At 38.9% G+C, this 27,200-nt stretch overlaps 1 protein-coding gene across 5 annotated transcripts in view; it reads left to right on the top strand.

Annotated features, from left to right (window-relative positions):
• Positions 1–27,200, top strand: part of ZNF407 (zinc finger protein 407) — a 428,050-nt gene that overhangs the window by 255,658 nt on the left and 145,192 nt on the right. For 4 of the 5 annotated variants that reach the window (XM_049697648.1, XM_004280012.4, XM_049697649.1 and 1 more), the window contains one exon: positions 19,559–19,737. In XM_049697648.1, coding sequence (XP_049553605.1) covers positions 19,559–19,737 — 179 coding nt within the window. Of the gene's footprint in view, positions 1–19,558; positions 19,738–27,200 lie in introns of those variants that run through there. The other variant, XM_033406104.2, reaches the window with a different exon arrangement.

The following is a 27,200-nucleotide window of genomic DNA, read 5'->3' as shown; positions in this document are numbered from 1 at the left end:
TCACGGGACAGTTTTATCATTCTGCGTATATACAAGGTTGGGTTTGCTTTTACTAATGAACAAAAGACAAGTTAACTTGACCAGGAGTATGAAAAACTTCCAAATATATGAACACTCCTAAAGTTAGTGACTATGAATGAAATGTAGAATTTTCAATGGATACCTTCGTTTTCTTGTTGAGGAGAATAAGATTTTTAAGTGAGCAGGTAGTTAAGTTCATCAAGATTGTTTTGGTTGCATAGCATGGGAAGAACAAAATGCTCACCATACCTACCTTACAACAACAAAGCATCTTCTTTCACAAGATAAAGAAATTGCAGTAGGTATGATTTCTGTAGAATAAAAGTATGTATAAGATGATCCCATATTTCCTGAGAAAATATGGTCATATTTGTCTCATCAGTATCTTTCCATAATATTTTGTTGCTTAAAATATTTAAATACTTTTTTCATATTTAGATTTTTGTCTGCTTAATATAAATAGATAAACATTATTCCTGTAGAATATTCCTGTTGTTGTCATTATTAACACTTATTTGCAGGTAAATTACCATCATTAGAAACTGAAGTATTATTTAAATTTCATTTGAAAATATATTTTTCATTTTATAAATTGAACATCAGTGGAGAAATTTTAGTAGTTATAATTATTCATGAAAAATGTGAATATAGATTTGTTTACAAAAGAATTTTATAATTGGTCTTTTGAACCTGGGGCTATTTTTCAAGTTTGCATTATTAATTTAGACAGTGACATCTCATTCTGTTTAGATGTAAACGTGTACCCTTTTCCTAAGCTTTTACTGTCTAAGATATCCAAAATTCGAATCCATTATAGATCAGTATATTCCATCATTGCTCCAAAACTTTTTCACTATTAATTAGTATTCATTATAATTTCAAAGCATAAATTTAGATTCATAGCACGCTGTCCTACCATATTATTTATGCAGCAAATTCTTTAGATTTTTTCCTACCTTAAAATGGAAACAATCTAACATTTTTCTATACTTTTATTTTTTGTTATGTTTTAATTGTCACTTCTCTATTAAGGAGAGAAATAGAAAAAACTTTAATATGTTATAGTAAGTACCCTTTCTAATAATGTAAATCCTTATTTCCCCACGGAGTTTATTAAATATCAGGCTGCACTCTGTTCCACTGATGACACTGGCTTTCACAAGAGATCTGATGACTTGCCCTAAAGTTGGCTGTAATTGGGCTTTCTTTTACGTGAAACTCACCTTCTCACTGGCTTCCATTTTTTAAGGTTAATAAATGCACATTAAACAGTAAACCACTGATAAGTCATGAAAAGTAACACAAAATTCTACCTGCAGTATTAAAAATATAAAGGATATTCTTACATGACACTTTAAATGTCATTTAGTAAGTCAAAGAAAACTAAAATTCAGCCCAAAGTATGCAGTTTGATCATTTATTTGTTGCATCCCTATTATTGATCTTGAAATACCTTCATTGTTCCTTAAGACTGAGATTTTTGCTCAACTGCATAATTGCCTTAGTGCGCCAATGTTACACACACTCTTTTAAAAAGTTGTTTTTACTGTTCTACTTTTCATTTTATTCACTATTCTTTTTTTATTATTTGAAATTATAACTCCAGTTAGAAATATGACATATCATAGAGCTGAGGAATAAAATTGATAAATCCTGCCTCATATTAAAGATTTACCCCCATTGTTTTGCTGAACTTGGAAATACACTCTGATTCTTTTCCTTACTTGATGGTTTACTTAGCTCTTGGCCAGTGTATTTCATAGAATCATTAATGCACTAGGTTTTGATCTCAAGAAGGGTTTTCATTCCTTTTAGATGAGGGGAGGCTAAGAATATTTGATTTACCCTTTGACCCAAGTAGTGGAGTCTCAACAAAAAATGTACTTTTTGTGATATTCCCCAACGTCTCTTATCACTCTTCTAAATATTTCGTTTAGTATTTCTTATAATCAAATTTGGTAAGTTTTTGCACTTATGACTAGACTTGGTAAAATTTAGTGTTTGTCACAAGCATTTGAAATGTGTGTGTGTGTGTATCCTAGAAAGTTTTTGTCAAAGAATACTTTTAATTTAATTGAATTCTGTCTTAACTTTACATGATGCTGGAAGCATTTTTAGGATAGTTTTAAGATGTAATGATAAAAAAAATATAATAAATCTTTATTTCCCTTTAAAGTTTGTATTAATTTCTCAAATACATATTTCTATAAAGTGTCTCAGTTATGAAAACTTTTTCAGGTCTTAGATAATAGTATGCCTTTTTACATAATTTTGCTGTATAAACATTTTATGTTTATTAGGCTTTACTGAATAATAAGGCACTAAGGCCTCAGTATACGATGGGATCATTGTTCTGTCTTCCATTGTTTCAGCAGCATCCTGACTTAATGTACTACATGGTGACTATCATTGATGAACTGTTTTGAATACTGGAAATTAGCTAGGAGAGTAGAACTTAAATATTCTCACCCAAAAATAAATAAATAAAACATACCAGTCAATACTATTTCATTAATATCAAGTCTGTTTGTTATGTGTTTATATTCTACTCTATTTTAACTGCTAATCCAGTTAATGGAATAAAAAGCAGATGTCCTAGGCTGAAAGGTTAGTTTGAAAGTCTCAAAGCCCAGTTACTTTGCAAACTTTTCTTGGGATAATGATGATTCCAAGGCTTTCCTCCCTTTGTGGTCAGTTCCTTCTGGGAGGCAGATGTGTCTGTTGTACTATGTTTGTAGTACTTGTCCTGGTAGATGGCCCCTTCCTGCTTGCTACCCTCACACAGTTCAGTGAGCCACAGGTAGATGTCAGTATCGTGGCTGGTTTGTGGAACCGTGTTTGGTCATTGGCTGCATAAATATTGCTTAAGAAGATTCTCCTAGCAGGTGTCAAGATGGTACTTTATGGAGCTGTACTATCTTTCACGTGGAGTAGATGTTTCTGGTAAGTTTCCGTGGGATCTTTTGAGGGGTTCCCTAAAAAAAACATAATTGTATTTTCAGGTTTTTCTATCCTAATTATGAAAGTTGTACTGTATGTAAGTGTATTTTTTATTCCTAACGTTTATGTTTCAGCAGAAATTGAATTCTTTCTGAACAAATATCTCCTAATTTTCTCTGATCATTTTATTAGTGAATTTCAAAAAAAAAAATCTCAGTAATTCTAATTGTGGTTTTGATTTAGTTTTGTATTTTCTATAACATATATGTCTAATGTTATGTTTATTTGTAGCATATTTTACTCATACTTTTCTTCTCTGCCCTGAGACACCCAAGCACATAGACTTCTAAAAATTTTTGTTTAAGCCTATGTGCTAATATAGCACAGTATTTATGTCAGACCTTTAGTTACCGTTGGTAAATTTTCATCTTACAGAAGTTGGTTAAGTAAAAAAAAAAAAAATCTGTAGACTTGAAAATAAATAGATTCCATAGCATTAAAAAATATAAATTGGTTCATATGTCTTTAAAAGGGAGAAAAATCTAAGATAATTTGTTTATGACTATAAGTAATTATTTGTTGATGTAGCTGAAATCGTCATTGAGATCACAGATTAATTAAAAGAGCCGTTCTGAACACAAAGTGTCCATACATTCCCTTTGCTGTCTCTTAAAGTAGAATCTAGATAAACATGTTTATTTAACCTGCTGTTGTTGAGTCCCAAATCCAGTCATTATAAAAAGACCAGCACTATCTTTGGGGATGGTCTTTCTACAAGGAGTTACTATGGATAGTCCCTTGGGTGGTAGTTAGATATATCTGTATGTATTGTGGTAGAAAGAAAGGCCTTAGAGATGAAAAAAATAGAAAAAAAATTTTGGGCAATAGTCTCTTGCATAATAAGTTATTCCTCAGACACTAGAGCTATTATCACACAACAAAACACTTTACTATGTAACTAGCTATATCTCCCGGCGTTAGAGGCTCTTACAGTGTGTAGCTTATTAGGAAAACCCTGTAATCACCAGGATTATCTAGAACAACAGTTAGTGGAGCATCAGGCCCACCCTTCTGGTTATATGGTTGAGTTTCACAAGGTCAGATGTGGGGCTGAGAGAAATAATAATACCTTTGAAGTGTATAAAAGTTTGACCACCTGTCATTAGTTCAGTGAGAATGCTAAGATCTTAGTTATTTCATTTTGTTTTTGGATCCTTTGTTTCAGTATGTTCTGAAGTATTGCCTCTCTGGGGCCTGTAAAAAACTGGAAGAAGGAAGGAGAAGGAGAGAAAAACTTGGAATGTTTAGGTAGTGGGGACCCAGTGGTCTGTATGAGGCAGCTTCTCCATCAGTGTGCCTTCTAGACCTCAGACCCCTTCAGTGGAATAAGATGCTGCCTTCCTGGTAGCACCTGTGTATGTTTTGGCTTTAGGTTAAGAATGTTTGTAAAAACAAGATTACATCTTTTCTCACTTTCACATCTTTATTTTCTTAATTAAGAGAATGTAGCACAAACCCTTTCTTGACTTTTTCCTATTTCTGAGAAGTACTGTGCTTGTGAGAAGTTCTATAACAAGAAGTATTCCCGAATATTTTCCTTTTTTGGAAAATGGTGTTGTGCCTTTCCTTCCTGCATAGTGAGCTGTACTTGAAATAAACCAGAATCTGTTATTCAGTAACATAATATGCATAATATGTAATGTGATACTTTTCCCTACAGGGAATTTTAACGTAATATTAACCTTCCTCTTACCCCTTAAACTTTAGTTCCTTACTCTTAATTCTTTTGGTTTGCGTCTTGCTAAACAACCCTACTCTCTCATTTTGTATCTTTTATATCAGTTGTGACACCGTTTGGGGTTCTCTCACTATTTAAGTTTTGAGTCATGTTGATTAACTGAACTCAGTCATATCTTTCCTGATTGTTTTGGTTTTTATTCATTTTAAATTACAACTTTTAAGAAATATGAAATGAAAATGAAATGTCATAAAACAAATTAGAATTTTCCCATACAGAGAAAATGTGGTAAACTTTTAGTGCTTATGCTTAACTAAATCAGTTAATCTCTTGGATTGAATTATTTGAGGTAAAACGTGGTTGACACTTAAATTTGAGTAGTTTGTTTTGTTCTAAAAACCTCAGATAGCTTTAATTTTAATTAAAAGTAAGATTCTGTCCCACTTTCCACTCCCAATTTATATTTTTCATTTGATTTTAAGTTATCGTCTCATGTCGGCCAGCCTGGATTGTAGGACATATGGGATTATGTGGTGAAGGCGGGCAAGAAGTCCTGTGGGCCATTTAGTCCATGCCGGGGAGTTTGAGTTTTACCCCAAAGGCAGTGCGTAGCCAGTGGAGAATTTTAAGGAGGGAACTGACATATTCATATTTTGCTTTGCAGTAATCACTGACGCAGTACAAGAGGCAGAGAGGGACACAGCAGGTGTTGGGAGAGCATTTAAAGGACAATTGCAAAGGTGCAGGCAGAAATAAGTGACTAATCCTAAATAAACTAACACAGTAGCCATGAAGGATAGAGAGAGAGGCTGATTCCAGTGCTTGTTAGGAGGTAGAATGAATGAACACGGTGACCAAATGGATGCATTTGGGGACAGGGTGACAGAAAGATGTATGCCATCCTTTACATGCCTAGGCTAGGGCTGCTGAGTGAGCGGCAGTGCCATTTACCAGGTCCTCACTCCCGGAGGAGAGATCCCTTTAGCAAAATGACGATGTGTGTGGGTTGGATGCATTGACTTTGAAGTGCCCATGGACATCCACATGGAAACGTGACAGTAAATGTGTAGGTCAGTGCTGGTGTATGTGGAACTTGAAAGCATCGATGCGATTGGCATTTCCCTTGGAAAATGCGGAAAACGAAAAAGCAGAGGGGCAAAGAGAAGTGTCAGAGAGACTGAGAAGTAGCCTCCTGATATGGAAGGGACCTCCGGGCAACAGGCAGGCAGCACTCAGGGCAGTGCACCTGCCGCAGCCACCCGGACGGCATGAGTTCTCTGGGGAAGCCCGGTCCTAGCACAGGGGTAGGAGCAGAAAGCACGCGAGGGGTCAGAGGTGACGTGGTGAGGATACTTGCTAGCTGGTCTTGAAAGGAGTGTCTTGAAGGCTGCTTCCTGCAAACGCTTGGGGAGTTGGGATAGCTGCATGCGCAGAGAGCTGGATGCACATTGTATTTGTGTGTTTGTTTTCATCTGTTTGCTTAAGATTGCTTTTAAAATTTTACTAAAATGCTTACAGGCGGAGGTGAAAGAGCCAGCTGAAATAATGAAGTTGACCAGTGCTTTTCCCTAAGGGCTCAGGTGGTGCATGTCAGGTGAGGGTTTTGTGACGCATCAGGGGCGCTGATAACGATTTTGAAGAATCAGCAGTGCCTCCCTGTTCCCACCTTGGGACCTCTCGAGATGGAGAGCTACAGCTTCAAACCTCTGAATCTTTACCCTCCCACAGTTTGGGAATACTGCGTAGCACCAACTTTTACCTCTGTTGTGTTCAGAGTTTTGAATCAAAGAACATAGAGACTGTGTAATGGGACTGTTCTGCCCTCCCTACATACACATTCAAACATTGGAATTTTATTTGCTTTCTATGAGGAATTTACTTCCACAAAATATTGTACTACTTTAACTGTTATACATAATTCAAGAATTTGCTTGGCACTAGCAAACAATTCAGGGCAATCATTTAACAAACACTCATCTTAAATGTAATCTTTTAAAGTGTGACATCTTTTCTATGACTTATTCTAAACAATTTTTGCTAATGTCTTAGGGGTTTTCTAAGGCCAGTAAATCTCATGGGCCCCTCTAGTGACATCATAAGCCAGTGGAAACTCACAGACGTTTATCGTGATGACACCTGACCCCCATATATATGTACAACCCTTGCTGTTTGTTTTACCTACCTTTCATTTGCGTGACTTCTTCCAAATAATTATAGGTATGGTATAACTCTTTGACCAATCACAGCTTTGATTATACTTCTTATGTCCATTTGTACTAAAACTTCTGTTTCACTGTTTTAGATTGACCCCTGCCTTCTTCAAATTGCCATATTTCTAGAAACATATACGCTACTGGAATGGTCCTACCAAGAGAAACGTTAATAATAAGGACCATGTGGGTACTGGAGTTAGTGTGTGTATAGTATGAAAAGAGAAAGCAAATATATCACTCCTTAGGGTGAGGTAGGGTACATGATTTGTTTTCATGACTTAAGGTATATGATAACTGCTGAGTGTTGGTGTCAGTGGTACTAAACCACTAAAAAGTGGAAATAAGTCATATATATTGCCCCACAGGTTGATGTATGCTTTTCTTTTGCATTCACTAACATTTTGTATGGATTTCCTTTGATTCTATTGGAATTTTTGCTGCTTTGTTTCATTATAAATTACGGTTACCACAAGACGGTTATGGCTGCCTCTCAGATTTTGGTTTTAGCTTGTTTCTCAGCTTTAAAAATGAAAAGCACATTTCCCTTTGCAAATTGAGATAGTTCTGTACATCTTGTAACAAATTTTTGGCACCATTTCCATGAGTACAAATAAAGGTAGTAGAAATACTCACCACAGCGCCCCTGAGGTAGGTTCATTTTAGCATTGGCTGCAAGGTGTTATTGAAACAGTTGGGGCAGCTTCCTTTCTCTCTCTGCTAACACAGCTTTCTTAAGGAAGAAGGCTCTCAAAGACGCCACCTAGGAATGGCAGTGAATAAGTGTGTCATTGGAAATGTACCCTCAGACTCAAGGAGCTATGTGCCTGGGAAATATATGGACGATATCAGCGTGTGTGTGTGTGTGTGTGTGTGTGTATATATATTAATTACATGTTCCTTCCAATTAATGATTTCTGGATGGCCTGTGAAAATGACATTATGAATGTAATGATTACAGAATCCAAATCCTACCTCTTGTTATGTGTACTTGTTTTTAACTACACACGCACACACATATATTACCTTCTTTGCATCCATTTTTAGCACAACAATCTTCTAAAATGTTGTGGGTTCTGATGTAAAAGAGATTCAGAACAAGGCTCCAGTTTTATTCTTTTTTCTTTTTTAGTTGAAAACTGGAAGCTGTGTCTGCTTTAGCTGTAAAAGCACAATCAAGGCCCCATGATAAGTGAGTCGGTGCTGTAAAAGTAAAACGAATTTTGCCTTCACTCACATGAACTATAGAAGGAGGAAGCTTTATTGTCCCTGGGAAAGTGATAAGGCAGAGTAATTGTATATTATACTGTCCTGGAACATCTGCCTGAAGACTGTTGGAGCAATTCATCCATCATGGACGATACAGCATGCTTTGTCTTTCTGCTTTAACCCGTCCCCACTGCTGGCCTGCGCAGAGGTTTTGATAGGGACTGTGCCTGGGCCGGGGCGCACATTAATCAGTCCCCTTGTTCAACACTCCAGCTGACATAATTACAACCTGCGCACAGCAGTTATTCAAGTCGAGTCCTTGTCACTCGTGGTGCGAAACTACACAGCCCCGATCCCGGAGGAGATTGCCTTATCACACAGAACAAGGGCTCGCAGGAGTCGAAGAGAATAGAAATGGGAAAATGTCTTCCGGGAGTACTGTATATTCCTTTAAAATAAGACGTTTGAGAGACTTACAAGGGACAAAGGGAAGCATCGTGTGCAGTGACTGAAATGAACCAGTTATGATTGTTAAATGGGTTACCTGGAGCATTTCTGTAAAAATGGACGTAGATTATTAAATAAATTCGATGGCCCCTCGTAATCAGTAATTCTCTTAAGTTTCTTCAAAAGTGATCGCAAAACTTCACAGTTATAAAAGGTTTAAACGCTCCTTGATAGGACTCAATTTTACAAAATAAAGTATGCATTTAAAATCTACTCTCAGTATACACTTAACTCAGAGAGCTTTGTAAGGAATAAACTTAGAGCCAGAGAAAGAGCCTTTCAAGAGACTTTCAAAGACAGGGAAGTTCACTGTTTCCTGTGGCCGGAAAATAAACTTTCCGTATATTATTTGCCACACCTCCTCACTCTAATCCTGGTGGCTTGCTGGCCAGGCCCCTCCAGTATACCAGGTGTGAGGGACGCACTCTCCTTTCAGCCACTTGAGAAGTATTTAAAATTTTATCGCAGCGCCTCCCGTGCCCCTAATAGACCAAGGGGGTCTGTGGGCATGTAGTGAATTATTGTGATCAGGTCTGCACACCTCCCCAGTGAACTGTGCTCTTACTCATGTGTGCAGAAGCTGTGGGTATTTTAAATCCAGCCTTTTAAATTTTTTGTTGTCTCTTTGACATTATAAGATTGTCCCAAGTAAAATCAAGTGTGGCCCAGACTCAGAAATGTTGTGAAATGTATTTTTGGTTCAGTAAAAATTTTACTTATATAACCTTAAGTTTGAAAAGCTCTCAACTAGTAAAGCTACAGTAAACTACTACATATATTTATATCTTCATTTGTAAAGCAGTATTATTTGTAGCTGACTATTTCAAGCCAGAGCTCGGTAAGCACACACCTGCGTGTAGTTGAGGCCCTGGTGAGCGTCTCTGTGCGCCTCTCTGCCCTCCTTAGCCTCCCCTACAACTACGATTCCAGTGACTGCTTGGACTTAGCAGGAGGGGCAGGCTGCACTTGCCTCAACTTTATTAAAGATCCTTTTCTTCGGAAGGCCTCTCGTCCACGTGCCTTTCCTGGTTTCACATCATTTCACTTTGCTAAATTAGCTAGTTAACAGAAAAGGAGAGACTAACACTCTGTGCGGTAAGGACGTAGGTTTGTAGAAATGAAAAGCTGGAGTGGGAACTCTGTTTATTTCAAAGGTCCAATATAAAAAGAGTGGCAAGATAACCGCGGAAAGGATCTCCACCAGCACTCACTGCAGCCGTGCAGAAAACGCGTGGGAGGACGAGCAACATGTACGGCTAACGTGGTGTTCTGATTTCGCCAGTCACAGACTTCAAGCGGTGTTGTTAGCTCAGCCCTGAAGAATGTTTCTGTGGTCAAGTCAGTTTGAGAAACACTCTCTGTATTGCACTGCCTTCCTCAGATGCATAATGAACAGCATATTAAAGACTCAAGGGATTCCTGCTGTAAAGAAAAATATATAGGGACCTCCCTGATGGTCCAGTGGTAAAGAGCCTGCCTGCCAGTGCAGGGGACGCGGGTTGGATCCCTGGTCGGGAAACTAGTCTCCCACATGCCGTGGGACAACTAAGCCCGTGTGCCCACGCGCCCCGGAGCCCACGTGCCACAACTAGAGAGAGAAAACCTGCATGCCGCAATTAGAGAGAAGCCTGTGCGCTGCAGCGAAGACCCAACGCAGCCAAAAACAATAAAGAAAATAAATGAATATTTTTTTTAAAAAAGATTCCGATGGTATTAAAAAAAAGAATTCCAAGTTGGTGATTTATATATATATATATATATATATATATATATATATTTCAGTTACACACAAAATTATATATATAATTTTGTGTAACTGAAGTATGTGAAACGTTGGCCACCGAGGCCTTTTCCCTGAAGCCCTGTAGGCATCGTGCTGGACTAATTTGGATGCTGGGATGTTTCTGTGTTGTTAAAGGATAGGCCACCATTAATGTCTGCTATGCGTTTTTACCTGAGAGAATGGGCATTTATTTTCTCATAAGCACGTAGGATACGGCGTCTGGTAATTACTTAAACTTACTTATATAAGCTTATAGCTTGTTGTCTTCATGGCAGATGAAAGTCTACCATGCACTTTTCTCAAAGCAAGTTACCTTCTTCTAGACTGAGAATATATATTCCGTATATTAAGAAGTGAACAGTTAATGAAATTATAAGTGTCTTTTCCTCTTTGGGCTAAAGAAGAACCAAGGAGAAGTCAAGGTTCTGTAGGGCTTGCACTGGTGGGTGGCCCTCCTCGCTGCTTATGCCATGGAGGACAAGCCACATCTGGCCACGTGTTTAAATCAGTCTCCTGTTCTACAACCACACGAACTGTGTGAGTGGGACTATTCTTGAAGCGTTAAATGCTAACGAAATAACTTGGATTTCTAACAGAGACAGAGCTTACTGTCGCTTCCTGCTCTTTCTTCTTTGTGAATCTCATTGTTCTCCAGTAGAGTGGAAGGTGGAGCAGGTTGTTAAATTCAAAGCAGCTTATTGCTCTTACTGGTTGTAGAAACCAAAACAAGCAGAGATATGAATAGAGAAGTAATGTAAGTGGATGTAAATGTGGGAACATGAATGGTGGAAAACAGATGGGAAGTTCTACATACTTTTGGGAGTAGAAGGAGCGGTAGAGCAGTGTGCAAATCCTGTCAAAGGCAGTGGCATATCCATAGGTAAGTGTGCAGTTAATCAATGTTATTTGAAGTCAGTTGAAGTCAGTCAAGTATTTTGAATAGCATGGAAACAAGATAATTTTAGGCCATTCTCAATTAAAGATGTCACTGAAGGGGGCGTGACAGTCCTGTAAGTAGACAGGTGGAATTTTCAACCCTATTTCAAAATTAAGTTTCATTTTATGAAGCATGGCCTTTTGTTATGGTTGTTGATGTACATGGCTCACCTCTCCTATCACATTGAGTTCTCTTTGAGGATATAACCAAAATGATTCATTTTTATGTTTCTTTTAATATAGTAGGCACTAAATAAATATTTGTTGAGTAAATTCATTTTGAAAATAATAAATCAATACCTACGAAAATAGACTTTTCCTGTAATCATAGACTTCCCATGGAAATCATAATGATAATTAGACTTAAATTACTTCTGTTCTGAAAGACCTCCCAGTGGGTTTGAAAGGCTGGCCTTGCCCTTTTAGACCAGCACCCAGATGTACGGGTGAGCAGAGCCCACGCGTGGGTCACATGGGCCAGCGCTGTGGCTGCCGTGTGGCGGCTTCTCCATGAGCATGTGGTATTGGTAGCTGCACTTGGGACGGGGCTATGAATACCTGACAGCGACATGGCGGCAGAGCCCAGAACCTGGGTCCTTCCAGCCACTGGAGAGCAGTGGATGGATCACGGTCAATCAGGCGACCGCCTTCATCCACTCCTGTGCTAACTCACAGGCTCCTTCTTCCTGTGAGACACGGTTCTGTGTTATCAGATGACGCACATCCCCTTATATCACATAACAAATGTTAACTATAGCTGAGAAATGGGGAGAAAAATTAATGTACATCAGTTTTTATTGTCACAGCGATTGATTTCAAAGAATTGGGATTTATGAAGAGCAGGAACCAATGAGAAGTGACCTGATAGGAATTGTCCTATTTAATAGTTAGCCGCCAGTTAGGAAAAAAGAAAAAGAAAATTCGTAGAATTCAGAACAGGGTGATCCAGAAATTGTCCAATTAAAATTTGATATTGCAGAAAATGTTCAGAAGATTGTGTTTTGTGCTTACTTCTGATTTCTATAAATTCTTTTTTGCCTTAGAGTTTATAGAAATGGTGTATTTCATTACTTACAAAATTATCCAAAAAAAGAAACTTTGGATAATTTTGTAAGTAATGAACTATACTGTTATTTTTAAGTATCTATTTTACTTAGATGCCTATAAAACTTACTGTTATTGTATATTATTTTTACTATTTGAACTTTATCATTTGAAAAGTCAGAGTCTTACTATCCTGCCCCATTCCAGGTCCTCTTCATGCCCACTCTCCTGACGTAACCGCTTGTGACCATTCCTATTTTTGTCCTGCTAGAGATAACCTAAACACTTTGCTGATTCTCTGTTTCTTGGTGTATGGGCAGCATAGATCAGGAAGTTAGCTCATGCACCCGGTTTACCGCTACACCTCTCCTCTCTCCCCTATTTTATTTTTACTGTATTCATTTTGGTTTTCTAAGTGATTACCTTTACAACCTGACTTACCTTACTTAAATCTTTTACTTGATTCATCAAATTGAATTATGTCTATGTAAGCATGAGAATCTTCACACTTGATTTTCATTTCTATTACCAACTTATGTCAGCTATACTGTTGTATTGTTTATGACATTTACATTCTGTATAATACTATCCAATCCAGTTGTTTTTAAGCTGCATGTTTTGATCATATTTGCTTTACATGAGTAAAACTTAAAGATATTCTCATGAATAATCCAAGTGATCCAAAAATATACTGAGCAAACGTAGAAGTTCCCTCTGCCTTGGAAACCTTTCCATAAATATAATTACCATCAATAGTTTGCTAGGCTTTCTTCTAATACCCATTTAATGCATTTGTGTATCTATATGAGTATATTGTATAGTTTTCAAAAGTTGAAAGGATTCTTATATGTATTTACCTGGGACTTGCTTTTTTTTTTTTAACTTAACAGTGTGTCTTGGAAGTTTTTCCATGGTAGTACATAAGGTGTACCTTATTTTGTTGAATGGCTTTTGTCCAACAAATAAGGATGAATGATGAGCTGCACACACACACACCAGGGCTTCCTCCGTAGCATTTGAGGGAGATTCAGAGACAGGCGTGTCATCGTTACTCCTCCTCTCAGCCTGTCTCTGTACCTGTCACACCTGTGGTTCTCTGGAGCCACACTCAGGGACGTTGCGGTGCCTGGCGTCAGGCTGGGAAAGGCACCATGGGACTGGTCAGCTCCACTGCTTGGGGAGCCCACCCTGGATGGCGTGAGGTCAGGGCCGTGCGGGAGCAGTCGTGTGGCCTGGCCTACCAGGTCGCTTGCCTTGTTCTGGCACCACTCACGGCTGGGGGGTACCCTTGCTTTTCCTGGGATCAGGCTGTGCCCTCCCAGCGTTCTACCAGGATGTAGTTGGCTTCCATGGAGCTCTGTAGGAGACCAGCTCCTACTCTGAGAAGCAGGCTTGCATGGTAACCCTTACCTCTCAGCAGTATGGAAATCCGTAGTGTGGATCATTGTAAATTAACAACTCATTTCCTTTGTAAGCAAACATCTAGTTTCACATTCTCCCCTAGTGTTTAGCCACAAATAATGGTTTAATGATTCTCCTTATGGACAACTTCTAGAAATGAACTCCTAAGTCCAAGAGTATGTGTGTATTTTACTTTTGAAGGCTATCATCAAACGTCTTCCCGAAGCCTTTGCTAACTGACACTTACCAGTGGCATTCATTTCCCTTACCATTCATTAATGCTACCAGTCTTCTTAAATTTTGCCCTTCTGTTACCTTAGGCTTTCATTGGTATTTCCTTGGTTACTGGAGTCATTTAATGCTTACATAACCATTTGTAGATCTCCAGTTAGGAATTTCTTGCTTATGTTTTTTATCCAGTTTTTAAGATTTTTATCTTTTTTCTTATTAATCATAGGTACTCATTTTGTAGTCTGTATATTAATCATTTTATATATGTTTCATATATTTTGTCCATTTCTTTGCCCTGTCTTTTAACTATATTTATGACTATTATGCTATATAGCGGTTTTAAGTTTTATGAAGTGTTTTTGCTACATCTTTTTATAGCATTTGTGTCCTGAATTTTATTCAGGAAAGCTCTTTCAAATCAAGATTATAAAAATGTTTTCTTGTATTTTCTTCTAGCACGTTTATAATTTAGTGTCCTTAGGTTAATCTTAAAGTCCAAATGGCATTTATTTTTGCATGATATAAGACCACAAGAGTCTAACTATTTCTTCCCCATGTGATAGGCAATTGACTGAACACCGTTTGTTGTATGACCCATCATTTCCTCACTGATCTGAAATGACATCTTTATCCCCGTATACATTGGTCCTTGTGTTCTTTGTCTTGGTGATGTATTGCGTTCAACACTCCCAATGACATTCATCTGTTAGCTAAACATCGTTGATAAAATGTTCCATTTTAACCAGAGGAATATGAACTTCTTTATTCTTGTACCCTCTAACCAATGTTAAATTTAACCAGCACAACTGTTTAGTAATCTAAAATTACCAGCCTCTTTCTTTTTTTTTTTTTTTGTTTTGTTTTGCGGTACGTGGGCCTCTCACTGTTGTGGCCTCTCCCGTTGAGGAGCACAGGCTCCGGACGCACAGGCTCAGCGGCCATGGCTCACGGGCCCAGCCGCTCCGCGGCATGTGGGATCCTCCCGGACCGGGGCACGAACCCGTGTCCCCTGCATCGGCAGGGGGACTCTCCACCACTGCGCCACCAGGGAAGCCCACCAGGCTCTTTCTTTATGGGTCCTTTAGTGAGAACATAAGTGGCAGAGGACTGTATCCTGGGCTGTGTTATGTAAATTGTGGAAGAAGCCCTGCGCTGCTGTATTGGTTACTGCCTTCCACCTGCAGTGACTCGCAGCTTTATTTTCTTCTCCCTTGGAGATTTCCCAGGCTTTCTTAGACTCAGTTTTTGCTCGGTGAATTTATAATTAAATACTACTGGTTAAAAAAATGTGAAAACTTCTTAAATTTAGTTTACAAAAAGACTTCCTTTGGATTATTCTTTATTCATTTTGGATTACTCTTTTTTTTTTTTTTTTTTTTTTTTTTTTTTTTGCGGTACGGGGGCCTCTCACTGCTGTGGCCTCTCCCATTGTGGAGCACAGGCTCCGGACGCACAGGCTCAGCGGCCATGGCTCACAGGCCTAGCCGCTCCACGACATGTGGGATCTTCCCAGACCGGGGCACGAACCCGTGTCCCCTGCATTAGCAGGTGGACTCTCAACCACTGCGCCACCAGGGAAGCCCTGGATTACTCTTTTAAAGATACGGTAGAAGCCTCTTTCAACTGAGCTTTTAGATAAATATGTACTATAATACACTTGTTCCAATGCATACTTAACTACAGAGTAATTCTTTTCAAGGGTATTGGTTCAAAAAGTATATTCTGAACATGCAGAGAAGGAAATCACATTTCTAAACATATATGCATGCATGCACTATATAACTGTTGGGGGAATCTATTTTTCAAACGAATTGAAATTGCCTTTCGTGTACAGTGAGAAAATTGCTAATGATGATCCAGATAGTTGAACTGTACTGCATTTAATAGAAAGACTAGCAACAGTAATCAAAAGCAAACTGAGTACCTCCTGTGTTTTCTGAACTTGTTTAGTATCATTTACCTTAACCCTCATGACAGCCTTATGAGATACATATATTATTCCCATAAAATAACAACCACAACGAAGTACTCCATGGTCAGCAAGTGTGGAAGGGAGAATGTTAAAGAAAACTAACACAGTTCTTTAAGTAGAACTTTCAGAAGATTTTAATGTCCATTTACATACACAACCTGTCAGATTATTAGCAGTAGACCAAGACAGTCTTTAATTTCACACAGGAGTTTGGGAGTGGTGAGGCAGATACATAGCTTCCCTTGGGGAACTAGGAAAGGAATGTTCATTGGGATGTGTGTGCACGTTAGCGCATGACATCTGTGCCCGCTCTCTCTGCATTTCCTTTTCTTTATTGGTAAGACAGAACTACCAGTACATGTTAATAAATACATAGAAATTACCTGATTGTGTCTTAGTGATACTACTTTATTCTCTCTGGTTCCGTAGTTAACTCATGATGTTTGCCACACCAGCTCACCAGCACAGTCTTGTGATTGACGATCTGATGGCTTGGGTGGGAAGTTGTGACCTGGGAGGAAAGGAGCAGTGCAGAAGGATGAGTTCTACCAGATGTGAGCCTTGTGCAGCTTGGTTCGTTGCAACAGATGGGCGCAGGCAGAGACAGACCAGCAGACTGTGATAGAAAATCCAGAATTAGCTTCAAATAAATAAAATATTGATGAAGGTAGCATTTCAAGTCAGTGGGGGAAACTATTAAGATGTTGTCTTGACAGCTCTGGCTAGCAGTCTGAATCCACAGTTCACACCACACTCTAGGAGAATTTTGTAAGGGATCTAATATTCAGTGGAACATAATGAAACTATTCAAGTACTAGAACCAAATTCGGGACAATCCTTTTATGACCTCCAAGTAAGGAAGCCATAGGACAAAAGATGAACAAAATAAAACACTTCTGCTTTTCAGAAGATGCTGTAAGCAAAGTCTAAAGGAAACTTAGGAAGAAATATTTGTTACTTTTGTCATAAAGTATCTACCTCCTTTATGTATAAGAGAATGACTAACAACCCTTAGGAAAAAAACTGATCAAAAATATGGAAAAGCAGTACAGAGAAAAGAAAATACATATGACATTTCAGTATTCGAAGAAACTTTATTCGTTACAAAAGAAATGCAGATTAAAACTTTTAAAGGTTAAAAATTGAAACCCCAGTGAGCTACCATTTTTCACCCACCAAGTTGGCAAAAATGTGAAAGTTTGGTAACACAACACACTACAGTGGCACGAATGTGCAGAAACAGACTCTCTCAAACGTTGTTGGTGGACGTGTAAATTGCTACAACTCCTCTGGATGGCAGTTGGGCAGCATTTATCAAAATTACAAAAGCATATGCCCATTGCCATTGGAAGCAATTCCACTTGGCATCCTGAGATTTTCTTGGCATCCTGAGAAATGGAAAGTGTTTCACAAGATGATTCATTGCAACCTTGTTTATACTAGCAAATGATTGGAAACAACCTAAATGCTCATCAGTAGAGGGGCAGTTAAATATAACACTCTCTGTCCTTACCGTGAAATACTGCCTGGCTATTAACAAAGGAAGGAAAGGAGGCGGAGCAGAGGGAGGGAGTAGGGGAGGGTAGAGGGAGGCATCAGGAAGGACACTCTGCTCTAACACAGTCACGTGGAAACAACATCCCCGCGCCTTGTTGTTAGGTGGAAGAAGGTGCTGCTGACATGTGTTATGCCAACAGATTTACATACAAGAAGAGGGGAGAAAAGAAGATACAGTGTGTTTGTGGATTGGAAAAATCATTCTTAATTCTCCCAAAAGATTGATAAGAAGTTAGGGATCCCGGGTTCCTGGTGGAGATGGGGGTGATCCAGCCCGTGCTGCAGGAGGCTTTACTATATCTGTCTATCACTAGACTGTTTGATGTTTGAAATATGTGAAAGTATGTTTCTTCAACTTTAGTGGTGCATTATTTTTTAATAACTGAAATAATATGCATCAAAAGAGGAAAAAATATTCATTAGGATTCTTTTTAAGCTTCCTTCTTATTAGGTTAAATAACATAAATTTAATATGCTTTTGTGTTAATAGGCAGTGAGTATGTAGTACTGACATAGTCTTATGGCGTTCTAGAAGCACTTGTGGTTTATTTTATTTATTATTTTAAAATGCATTGCTTTTGAACTGAATAAAATATTTCCTTTATTACATATTTTTTAAGAAGCCGTAAAATTAGGTCGCATCTCTGGTCCTTTTGCTAATTGCCCAGCCCACGCTTTATATATTTATACACGTATATCTGTACATATATATAAAGCTGCCTCAAAATTTTCAGTGTGTCATATTTCAAAATTTCATTTGAAATGTCCTCATAATTCAGAATGCCTTCTCCATAAACCCAATGCTTGCGCTCATGGGCCCAGCAAGTCCGGCATGATTCCCTGCTCCCCACAAGGAGCCTGCAGCCTTGCGCTGAGGCATCTAACTTCCCATGGAACTGTCTTGATCACTGTTGCTTCGTAAGTTTTGAAATCAGAAAGTGTGAGTCCTCAACTTAGTTCTTTGTGAGACTGTATTGAGTCTTCTAGGTTCCATGCGTTTCCTTGTGAATTTTAGAATCAACATTTCAATTTCTATAAGAAATCCAGCTGAGATTTTGATAGGGTTGCACTGAATCTGTACATCAATTTGGGGAGTATTGCCATCTTAATAATATTAAGTCTTCCAATCTATGAACATGGGACTCTCTTTAGAAATCAATGTCCAACTGAAGACATATTCAGTCACCCACTCTTATGTATGCCCGCTCGGTTTAACTGCTGTTAATTGGACGCGGTCTGGGGGCACAGTTGCAGTGCCTGTGCTGAGAGGGCTGGGAGCAGGCGGTGAACAGTTTGCCTCATGAGCAGTTCCCTGTGCCCAGGGTTCTGGTCATTTCAGGCCTTGCATTTCTGCGTCTGCAGGAAAGCAGTGGGAGAGGAGCCTATTTTCAGGGACAGTTTGGTGGGAAATATACAGACCCTCAATTGTATTTATTCAGTCCATCCCTCTTCAAAACCTACACTAGTACAGGAGCCTCACTGGAACTTCGCACATTGCCCAACTGTGGGCTGAGGGGCTGTTTCCAGCTACTTTTCTATCGTCAGACTATCTTAGAGCCTTACTTAGAAGCAGCTCACTTGACAGGTCTAAAAGTCAAGGCATCTTTTTTTCCTTAATGCTCCAATTTCAGTGGAGGTGACAGGGCTTGCCTTTGTATCAGTACTCCGTGGTGCAAGGTGTGTTCTCGGGATTAAGGAAACTCCTTCACTGCCCTCAAGTGGTACCAGAATAATTTGATATTAAAATGATAGAACTTGGGACTTTGTGTTTCCAGTTCTGCATAGAAATGAATTGCTCAGGTAAAAGCCAACCTAGAAATTAGCACCAAGGTTATAAGAGCTCCCAGCCTCATATGATTCATGTTAACTCTTACAGAGCACAACACTTAGAGCACACATAGCACCTGACACCTGTGAGGTCTGCACGAGTGGCCACTGCCATCATGATCTGTGGTCTCATGTTATTCATTTGACCTTAATTCCGTTTACTTTTCTTTCTTCCTTCGTAGGTCAAACTGTGCTGAAAATATCCGCAAACACATTCTACACACGGGCAAACATGAAGGGGTCAAGATGTACAACTGCCCCAAGTGTGACTATGGAACCAACGTCCCTGTGGAGTTTCGAAACCACTTGAAAGAGCAGCATCCTGACATCGAAAACCCTGACCTGGCCTACCTGCACGCAGGTAAGAAACGAAAACTATTATGTAAAATGCTCACTAATCACGATAGTTACTAGGCTGTTTGTGCATTACCAGCCTTTATTTAAATGTGGTAGCATGTGTGATAGTATCTGCTTCAAGACTTATAAAAAAGAACACTTGGTCTTATCCCCCTCAACTATAAAAACAGGTCTTTTCAATTATATTTCATCAAGAGCAAATATGACGAAATAATCATCGCAGGACAGCAGAGTTATTAATGGCAAATACTCAAAACGCGGTTGAGCTGAGACAGTAGTAGTTGTTTGAGCTTCGTATTTTGGCTAATTGATAAGGTTTTTAATTTTTTTTCAAAAAATGTTTGTGATTTAAAATGTTATGCCTGCCCTATCCCTTGTACCACGGTTTTCCAGTAGATACCTGGAAAGGGGAAGAATGTGACTGAGGAGAGCAGGAGAACCTGGATGGGGTAACAGAGTGCCACACGTGTCCCCAAAACTAGGAGGGACCGTGATACGGGGTTCAGGGAACGTTGGTGATGGCAGAGGCTGCTGAGATCACTCTGGCCTTGTTGGACTGGCCGTCAGATGCTGTGGGGGGATCAGATATGCAGCACCAACTGCAGGGTTAAGCACATTGACCCCTGGAGCCCAGCCTTTTGTTTAGTGAACAAGGGGGCCTTGAGTGCAGAGTTCTTCCGTGCAGAGTAGCCAGGTGATGGATGGTGAGTATGGGACCTGTCGGAAGAGGTAGTCCCCTGCAGGACATTTGCCGGCAGTTCCAACTGTAGCCCAAACAGGACTTTATTTAAATAATGCCAGGGGATCCAGGGGATGTTTAAAGCAGGTCCTTTGGGAGCAATTGGAGCTGTATTTAAACTGTCCTCCCCATCCTGTCTGTGTGGGTTACAGGCAGGCTCATCTCATCACCTTAGATTTCTCGTACGTAAATCGATGTGGTGGGATCTATTTAAAGGGTTATTGTGAGAATTTAAAAAGATCTTGTCTATGAAGCTCTCAGCACAGTACTCTCGTGCCGAGAATGATCAGTGCAAAGGACTGTGGGTGTTGGTGCTGATGCTGGCGAAGTGACACTGGTGTTTGAAAGTTGTGTGAAATCCCACCCCAGATGCAAGGCTGCCTTTGCAAAATATGTAAATGACATTGGTAATGTAATGTCTACAGTGAAAGAAACAGGACTTGTTGAGTAATTTGAGGTAGAATAATAGTCCTAATCCATTTGACACTGAATGTAAGGTTATTATTTGTTTTCTGCTGTTGTGTTCTCAAATTCTCTGTTTATACTCATCAGATTGACTCTTTAAAGTCATGGTAAAACATCTGACTTAGTAATCTCTGTTGTACCCACGTCTGTTTTTGAAAAAGAAAAACGGGGGTCAATATTCTTTGTATTTTGGTGAGGTTGTTACTGAAAAGGTTTTGAACTAGACAGTTTATCAGCTTTAGTTCACAAAAACAGATAAAGTCAAATTGAAGTATCTTCTGGCCATGAGTACCTACGGATTCTTTATTAATATGAGTGCATGACAATGCAGATGTCAGAAATATTGCCTAAAAGCTGGTGCTTCCAGAAATGGCCAAGCAAAATGATCTAAACTGATGGTAGGTTGTCAGCAAAGTACCATTTTCAAGGTAGTTTCACTATTTCAGCTTCTCAAGATGTAATATTGACGCATTCTGTCTCTCTCTTCCATTGCACCAATCAGACATTAAAAGTAGGTTATTTTCCTAAAATAAGGTGTCTCTAGCTCTTAAATGAAGTAAACAGCAAAGAAAGGGAGAGGAAGCTAATTGCAGACCAAAGAAACACATTCCTTTTGTTGTTCTGCACAGAAAGGACAGACGCTTCGCTTACGCCATTGCTGCTCTAGTGATCCTGAGAGTTCTGTTTTGAGATATCATTTGTATAAAATCTTTTTTAGAAAAGTTATCCTCGTTTCCTTGTGTATGTGTGTGATGCTCTTGTGCATAGGATCCTAGTTTTCTGTTTGTATTTTTATGATTCTTTTGGAACCTTTTTCTATATAAATCACAGTAGCATTCCTCAGTATTTTGACAAACGAAATCCATGTGGTGCATGTGGGGTGTCACTTGTTTATTCCCCCCGTGCAAGGCAAGATTACTCCTCAGTAATATATTTGCTTTGATAAACTTAGCTCAGTTAAGAGAAAATTTTAAAATGGCAAAGTCCTTAGATTGACTCTTTCACCTTGTAATTCTGAGTCAACTGTAATACCTTCATGGGTGTGTGGAACGCGCCCTCCTCCACGTGAAGTGAGGTGTCGAAGCGGGCGCTTGCCGCTCTTCCTTCCGTGCTTCCGGTAGAGGAATTAGGCAGCACAGTGGGTGAATCCCTGATGCACGGTACTGTGCAGGGTCCGGAGGTGGCCTGAAATCTTCAGAGAGGTTTATGCCCAGACCTGACGGTGACTTATCAGCAGCCTTCTCTGCTGTCAACACTATTCATGTGTTGAGAAATCTGTAACCAAAACTTCAGTGAAGCATATGAAGCAGTTCTTTTAAACTACCCCAGAACAAATAAACAGATTCACTCTGGATCTGACTTGGCTCTCCCATGTAGATCGAACATCTAATGCTCTCATGAGAAGGAAAATGTGAAACAACAGCAACAGAAAAGATTGTAAATAATGTCATTTGGGGTATTTTAAATTTTAGTTAAGATGATATTTGGAAATGTCTATGTTAAAATAAGGTATTTAATTTTTTTTGTTGTTGGAAAACAGTTCTGAGAAAGTGGTTTTCCTGCAGTTGTGCTTCCCCTGGGGGCCCTGCAGTGAGGTCCGTGCCATCTCTGAGGTCCCTCCTCACTGTAGCATCCCGTGTTTCTGTGTGCATGGCCTTCAGGGCAGGCTGGGTTTTAACTTCAGCTCTCATTTCCCTGTTGAATGACTTTGGAAACCCTGTTTTAACTCTGTGGGTCTCAGTCTTCCCCTCTGTAAGCTGGGGATAGTGATGCCTACAGCACAGTTTTCATATGATCTAACCAAGATGGTACAATATGTAAACTGTTTGACGTGATAATACTTGGCACCCATCGTTGCCCAGTGTTCTTCTCTGTTGGCTTCCGTTGATGATCCATTGTCTTCTTTCTCAATTGTTGTTGGGAACTAGAAGAATGACTTTGATACCATTTTCCGTTTCATACTCCTGAGAATTAAAGACTGTATGTGAGCTTTAATTTTGGTTGTAGCTTTTGTTGGAAAACAAGATACAAGTGGTCATTTATTTTTTTTAAAATAAAAGTGGATTATTTAGAAATGCAGTATTTGATTTCCAGGCATTTGGGGATTTTCTAATTATCTTTTTGTTAACTACTGAAATAGTAATGTAAATTGATTTCTAGCTTACATCTACTGTGCTTACAGAACATAGTCTGAAGTATTTTAATCCTTCAGAATCTGTTTATACTTTCTTTATGCCCAGCATATGGTGAGTTTTGGTAAATGTTTGAGACGTACTAGAAATATCGGTGTTGTTTGGTGCTGTATTCTGTGTTTCCTATATGTCACTTACCTCATTTCTTTACTGTATTGCTCAGATTGTCTGTACTCTTACTGATTTTTTTATGCTAACTCTATCACTATGGTAAGAGAGGTATATTAAAGTTGCCCACTATGACTATGGATTTGTCTGTTTTCTGTTAATTTTGGCTTTACATGTTTTAAAGATAAATCACTGGATACTTGGAACTTTAGGTTTGTTTTATACATATACACACCTAAGATAAAGAAAAAATATTTAATTCTCTTATAATTATGAAATGTTCCTTTTTATCTGTAGTAATACTTCTTGCCATCATTCTGTGTTTTATATTGTATAGCTATACCAGCTGCCTTATAAACAGCATATAGCTGCATTTTGTTTCTTTTATCTGCAGTGACAACTTTAATCTTTTACTTGAAATAGTCCTTTACTTTATTTATACTTGATAATTGATGTACTCATCACAGTCAAAACCCCAAACTACTCGAATGTCCATCAAGTAGAAAGGTTGCATATTTACCTAATGGAATACTCTACAGCAATGAGAATGATTGAACTACAGCCAAAGCGACAATATGAATAAGTCTCACGATCATATCATTGGATGAAGTTAAGCCAAACAAGAAGGAGTATATTCTGTATTATTTCATTCTTTATTAAATATAAAAGCAGCCAAGACTAATCTGTGGTGTAGAGACCAGTCCCTGGGATGAGGAGAGGCGGTGCTGGTTCTCCTTCTTATCCCTGATGTTGGGACGCGGTTGTGTTCAGTTGGGGAAAATTCCTCAAGCTCTTCTCTGAGTTGTACCCTTTTCTGTAGGTACTTCTCTTTTTTTTTTTTTTTTTTTGCGGTACGCGGGCCTCTCACTGCTGTGGACTCTCCCGTTGCGGAGCACAGGCTCCGGATGCGCAGGCTCAGCGGCCATGGCTCACGGGCCCAGCCGCTCCGTGGCATGTGGGATCTTCCCAGACCGGGGCACGAACCCGTATCCCCTGCATCGGCAGGCGGACTCTCAACCACTGCGCCACCAGGGAAGCCCAGTACTTCTCTTTTTAAAAGAACAGGATTCCCTTGACCCCTAAACTTCCAAAGAGGTTCATTTAGGTCCACTCTAGATCTCATATGATGAGATTATGCAATCACATTAGTCCCGCAAAACTGATGTCAGATTGCAAGTGGCCAGAATCTTTTCTGTCATTGTACATTACACTTGTTCTCTATTACGTGAAATCCGTTTCAGCTCAAAAGTGATCTTTATTTGAGCTTCATAGTTTTAGCAGTTGTATTTCTCCCATCTCTCTTATCCGTGAATAAGCTTGGTGTTCATTCACTACACCTTGAGAAAGAATTACACACACTTTATGTTTGCAGTACAGGTGACCTTCAATTGGACTTGGGTGGTAATATCTCAGAATACTTTAAAAATAACCTGAAGATTGAGATGGAGAGGGCCAAGGAGAGAGTGGAGGGGGTGTGCCAGGGCTCTGCTGCTTGTGACTACGAAGAAGATGTTTTTTCTTACTAACTCCAAGAGACAGACTCCACGTTGTGCCTCCACGGCTCAAATTGAAGCTATGCTCCCTGCACCTGCACAGATGCGCCCGGAGGGCCCAGGCGTGAAGTGGCCACTTTCCCGCAGGATGAGCGCTGCGTGGAGACTAGGAGGTTGGCTTAGTTGTTCCGTATTCTCATCTGAGAAGCTGGGACTTTAAATGTAGTAAATGTTTCTGCCTTTTCCAAAGGTAATAATCAAATAGTGTTCTCTTATTAGGGGAAATTAAGCATTAAGTGATGGGACGGTATTTTTCCTAATTTCCTTAATTTTTCTACTGTCATATTTTTTATCATATTTGTATTGATATGATTTTCATTAGTTCTTATATATATCAATACTTAATCATTTACAATATACATTAGATTATTGCCTGTGCAGGATGATAGCACATGAATCTATCAAACCCTCTTCACAGATTAGAATTTTTTATTCTCCTATAAGATAGTCATTTTTTAAATTCTTTATGACATGTATTATTTAACTTCATTCCATAGCATTTCTCTTACCCAGTTATAAGAATAAGAATGTGAAAGTTTGACTCTTATCCAAATTCCAAATCCTTTTTCTTTCTAATGGTTACTAGTTCAGTACCATTTAAACTATATTTAACTGATTCCTTAATTCTATCCAAGTGCATCACTTTATACTTAGGCAGATTAAGTTTCATATTCCACCTCTGAGCCCATTTGCTTAATCTATCACGGTTAAGATAAAACAGCTATAGCCTTTTGTATCTTAACCATTCCCTCTCATTTAGTGATATATTCAAATTTTGTAATATAAAAGGTTTTCTTCATCATTAATTAAAAACATTAGTGTTCTGATATATAGAGAGCCTTGTAGAATGCAGTCTTTTCCCAAATTCTTTGGCCCTCTATTTTTAACCCCATTACTTTCATCCCCTTTTGTTAGTTGGGTGCCCTGACACATGTCATGACATTTTGTACAATAATTCATTTTATGAAAAGGTCCAAAAATCTTAGAAAATCCTGACAGTTTCTCATTGGTTCTCCCTTACATAAACCAATTATTACTTCAACTTAAAAAGGAACGAAATTTTTTCTGACATGATTGCCTTTGGTAAATCCATGCTGACTCACCCCTATTAAATTGTACTTCTCCAAATGTATTATTAAGCTCATCCATAAGTATCATCTCAAATTTATTTCCTAATATAGATGTTAGACTTACAGCTCTATAATTTTCAGCCTCTCCCCTCTTTCTTTTTAACCTTCAGACTGGAATCCTTGTTTTCCAGTCTCCTGATACTTCACCACTTAACAAAAGACTTCCTAAAATAATTAACAGCTCAACAATTTGATTCCTTAACCTCAGACATCATCCATGGGTTAATTTACTATTTTTCTTAACTGCTGCTAAATGTCTTTGTTTCTTTCAAAGCCCTGTCTACATAGTCTGGTGCCTTCTGTCCATCATGGCACAGCAGATAGGTATTTTGCTAATTGGCCTCTCTCTCCGCTCTCTCTCACTCTTACTCCTGTTGGAATTCCTGAGTTTAGGACTATCTTACATTCTTTGTAGTCAGTGGGTGAATAATGTCAAAGCACTATTTTTCCATCAGTCTCCTTTTTTTCAGTAATATAATCGCTCTCTAGGATGGTCTCATTTGTGTTTGTGTGTCAGTAAATGTGCTGTTTACTGGTGAGTTAAGCTGACTCTGAACTCATCACCATTTCTCTTTTATTGAGTAATGTACTGATACAGGTTTTTTCAAAACTTTCTAATTAACATTCTTAAATATTTTAAAATTTAATCTCCTGAAGAATAAATATGTTCTCTCTAACATGTCGTCAGTATATGTCTAAAAACTTCCTTTATCTACTTAACATTGTGGAGTAGGCTTAAGGAAATATTTGCCCCGTGTGTCTCTCTGGTCCACTTTCTGCCATTTCCTTCCCACAGTCCTCCAAACTGTAATATGTATGGCTTCCTATTTTAGATGGTTAGTATGGGGAACTAAAGAACTCTATTATTTTGCATGTTTTGTCTTTTTAATTACAAAGAAAGAAAGAGGAAGGGTAGTAATAGTGTCTGTGCTGAACTTTTCATTAGGCCATTAAATCTTCAAAGCAAAATTCTTTGGTAGGTGTTATTCCCAATTTAATGATTTAAAAAAAGAACCTTCAAGAGGTTAACTTGCTGATTGAAATCCATGTCTGTTTGTCTTCAGGAGTTTTCCAATTATATAACCCTACATATCCAGGAGCTTTAAAAAAAAAAACAACAAAAAAACCCCGTTTGGGAAAAGCATTAGGAACTTGTGGAGAAATCAGCGACTTGTAGAAGGTGGCTGCTGTCATCGGCCGATGCTGGCCTTCAGCTGCAGCATTTCCAGCCTCCAGCCGACCCTGCTCACTTCAGACCGGTCCCCACAACCTGAATTGGC

Source organism: Orcinus orca, chromosome 15, assembly GCF_937001465.1.
Source record: "Orcinus orca chromosome 15, mOrcOrc1.1, whole genome shotgun sequence".
NCBI classification, from domain to species: domain Eukaryota; kingdom Metazoa; phylum Chordata; class Mammalia; order Artiodactyla; family Delphinidae; genus Orcinus; species Orcinus orca.
Note: the sequence above shows the minus strand (reverse complement) of the source record. Positions and strands in the feature narration are given on the sequence as shown.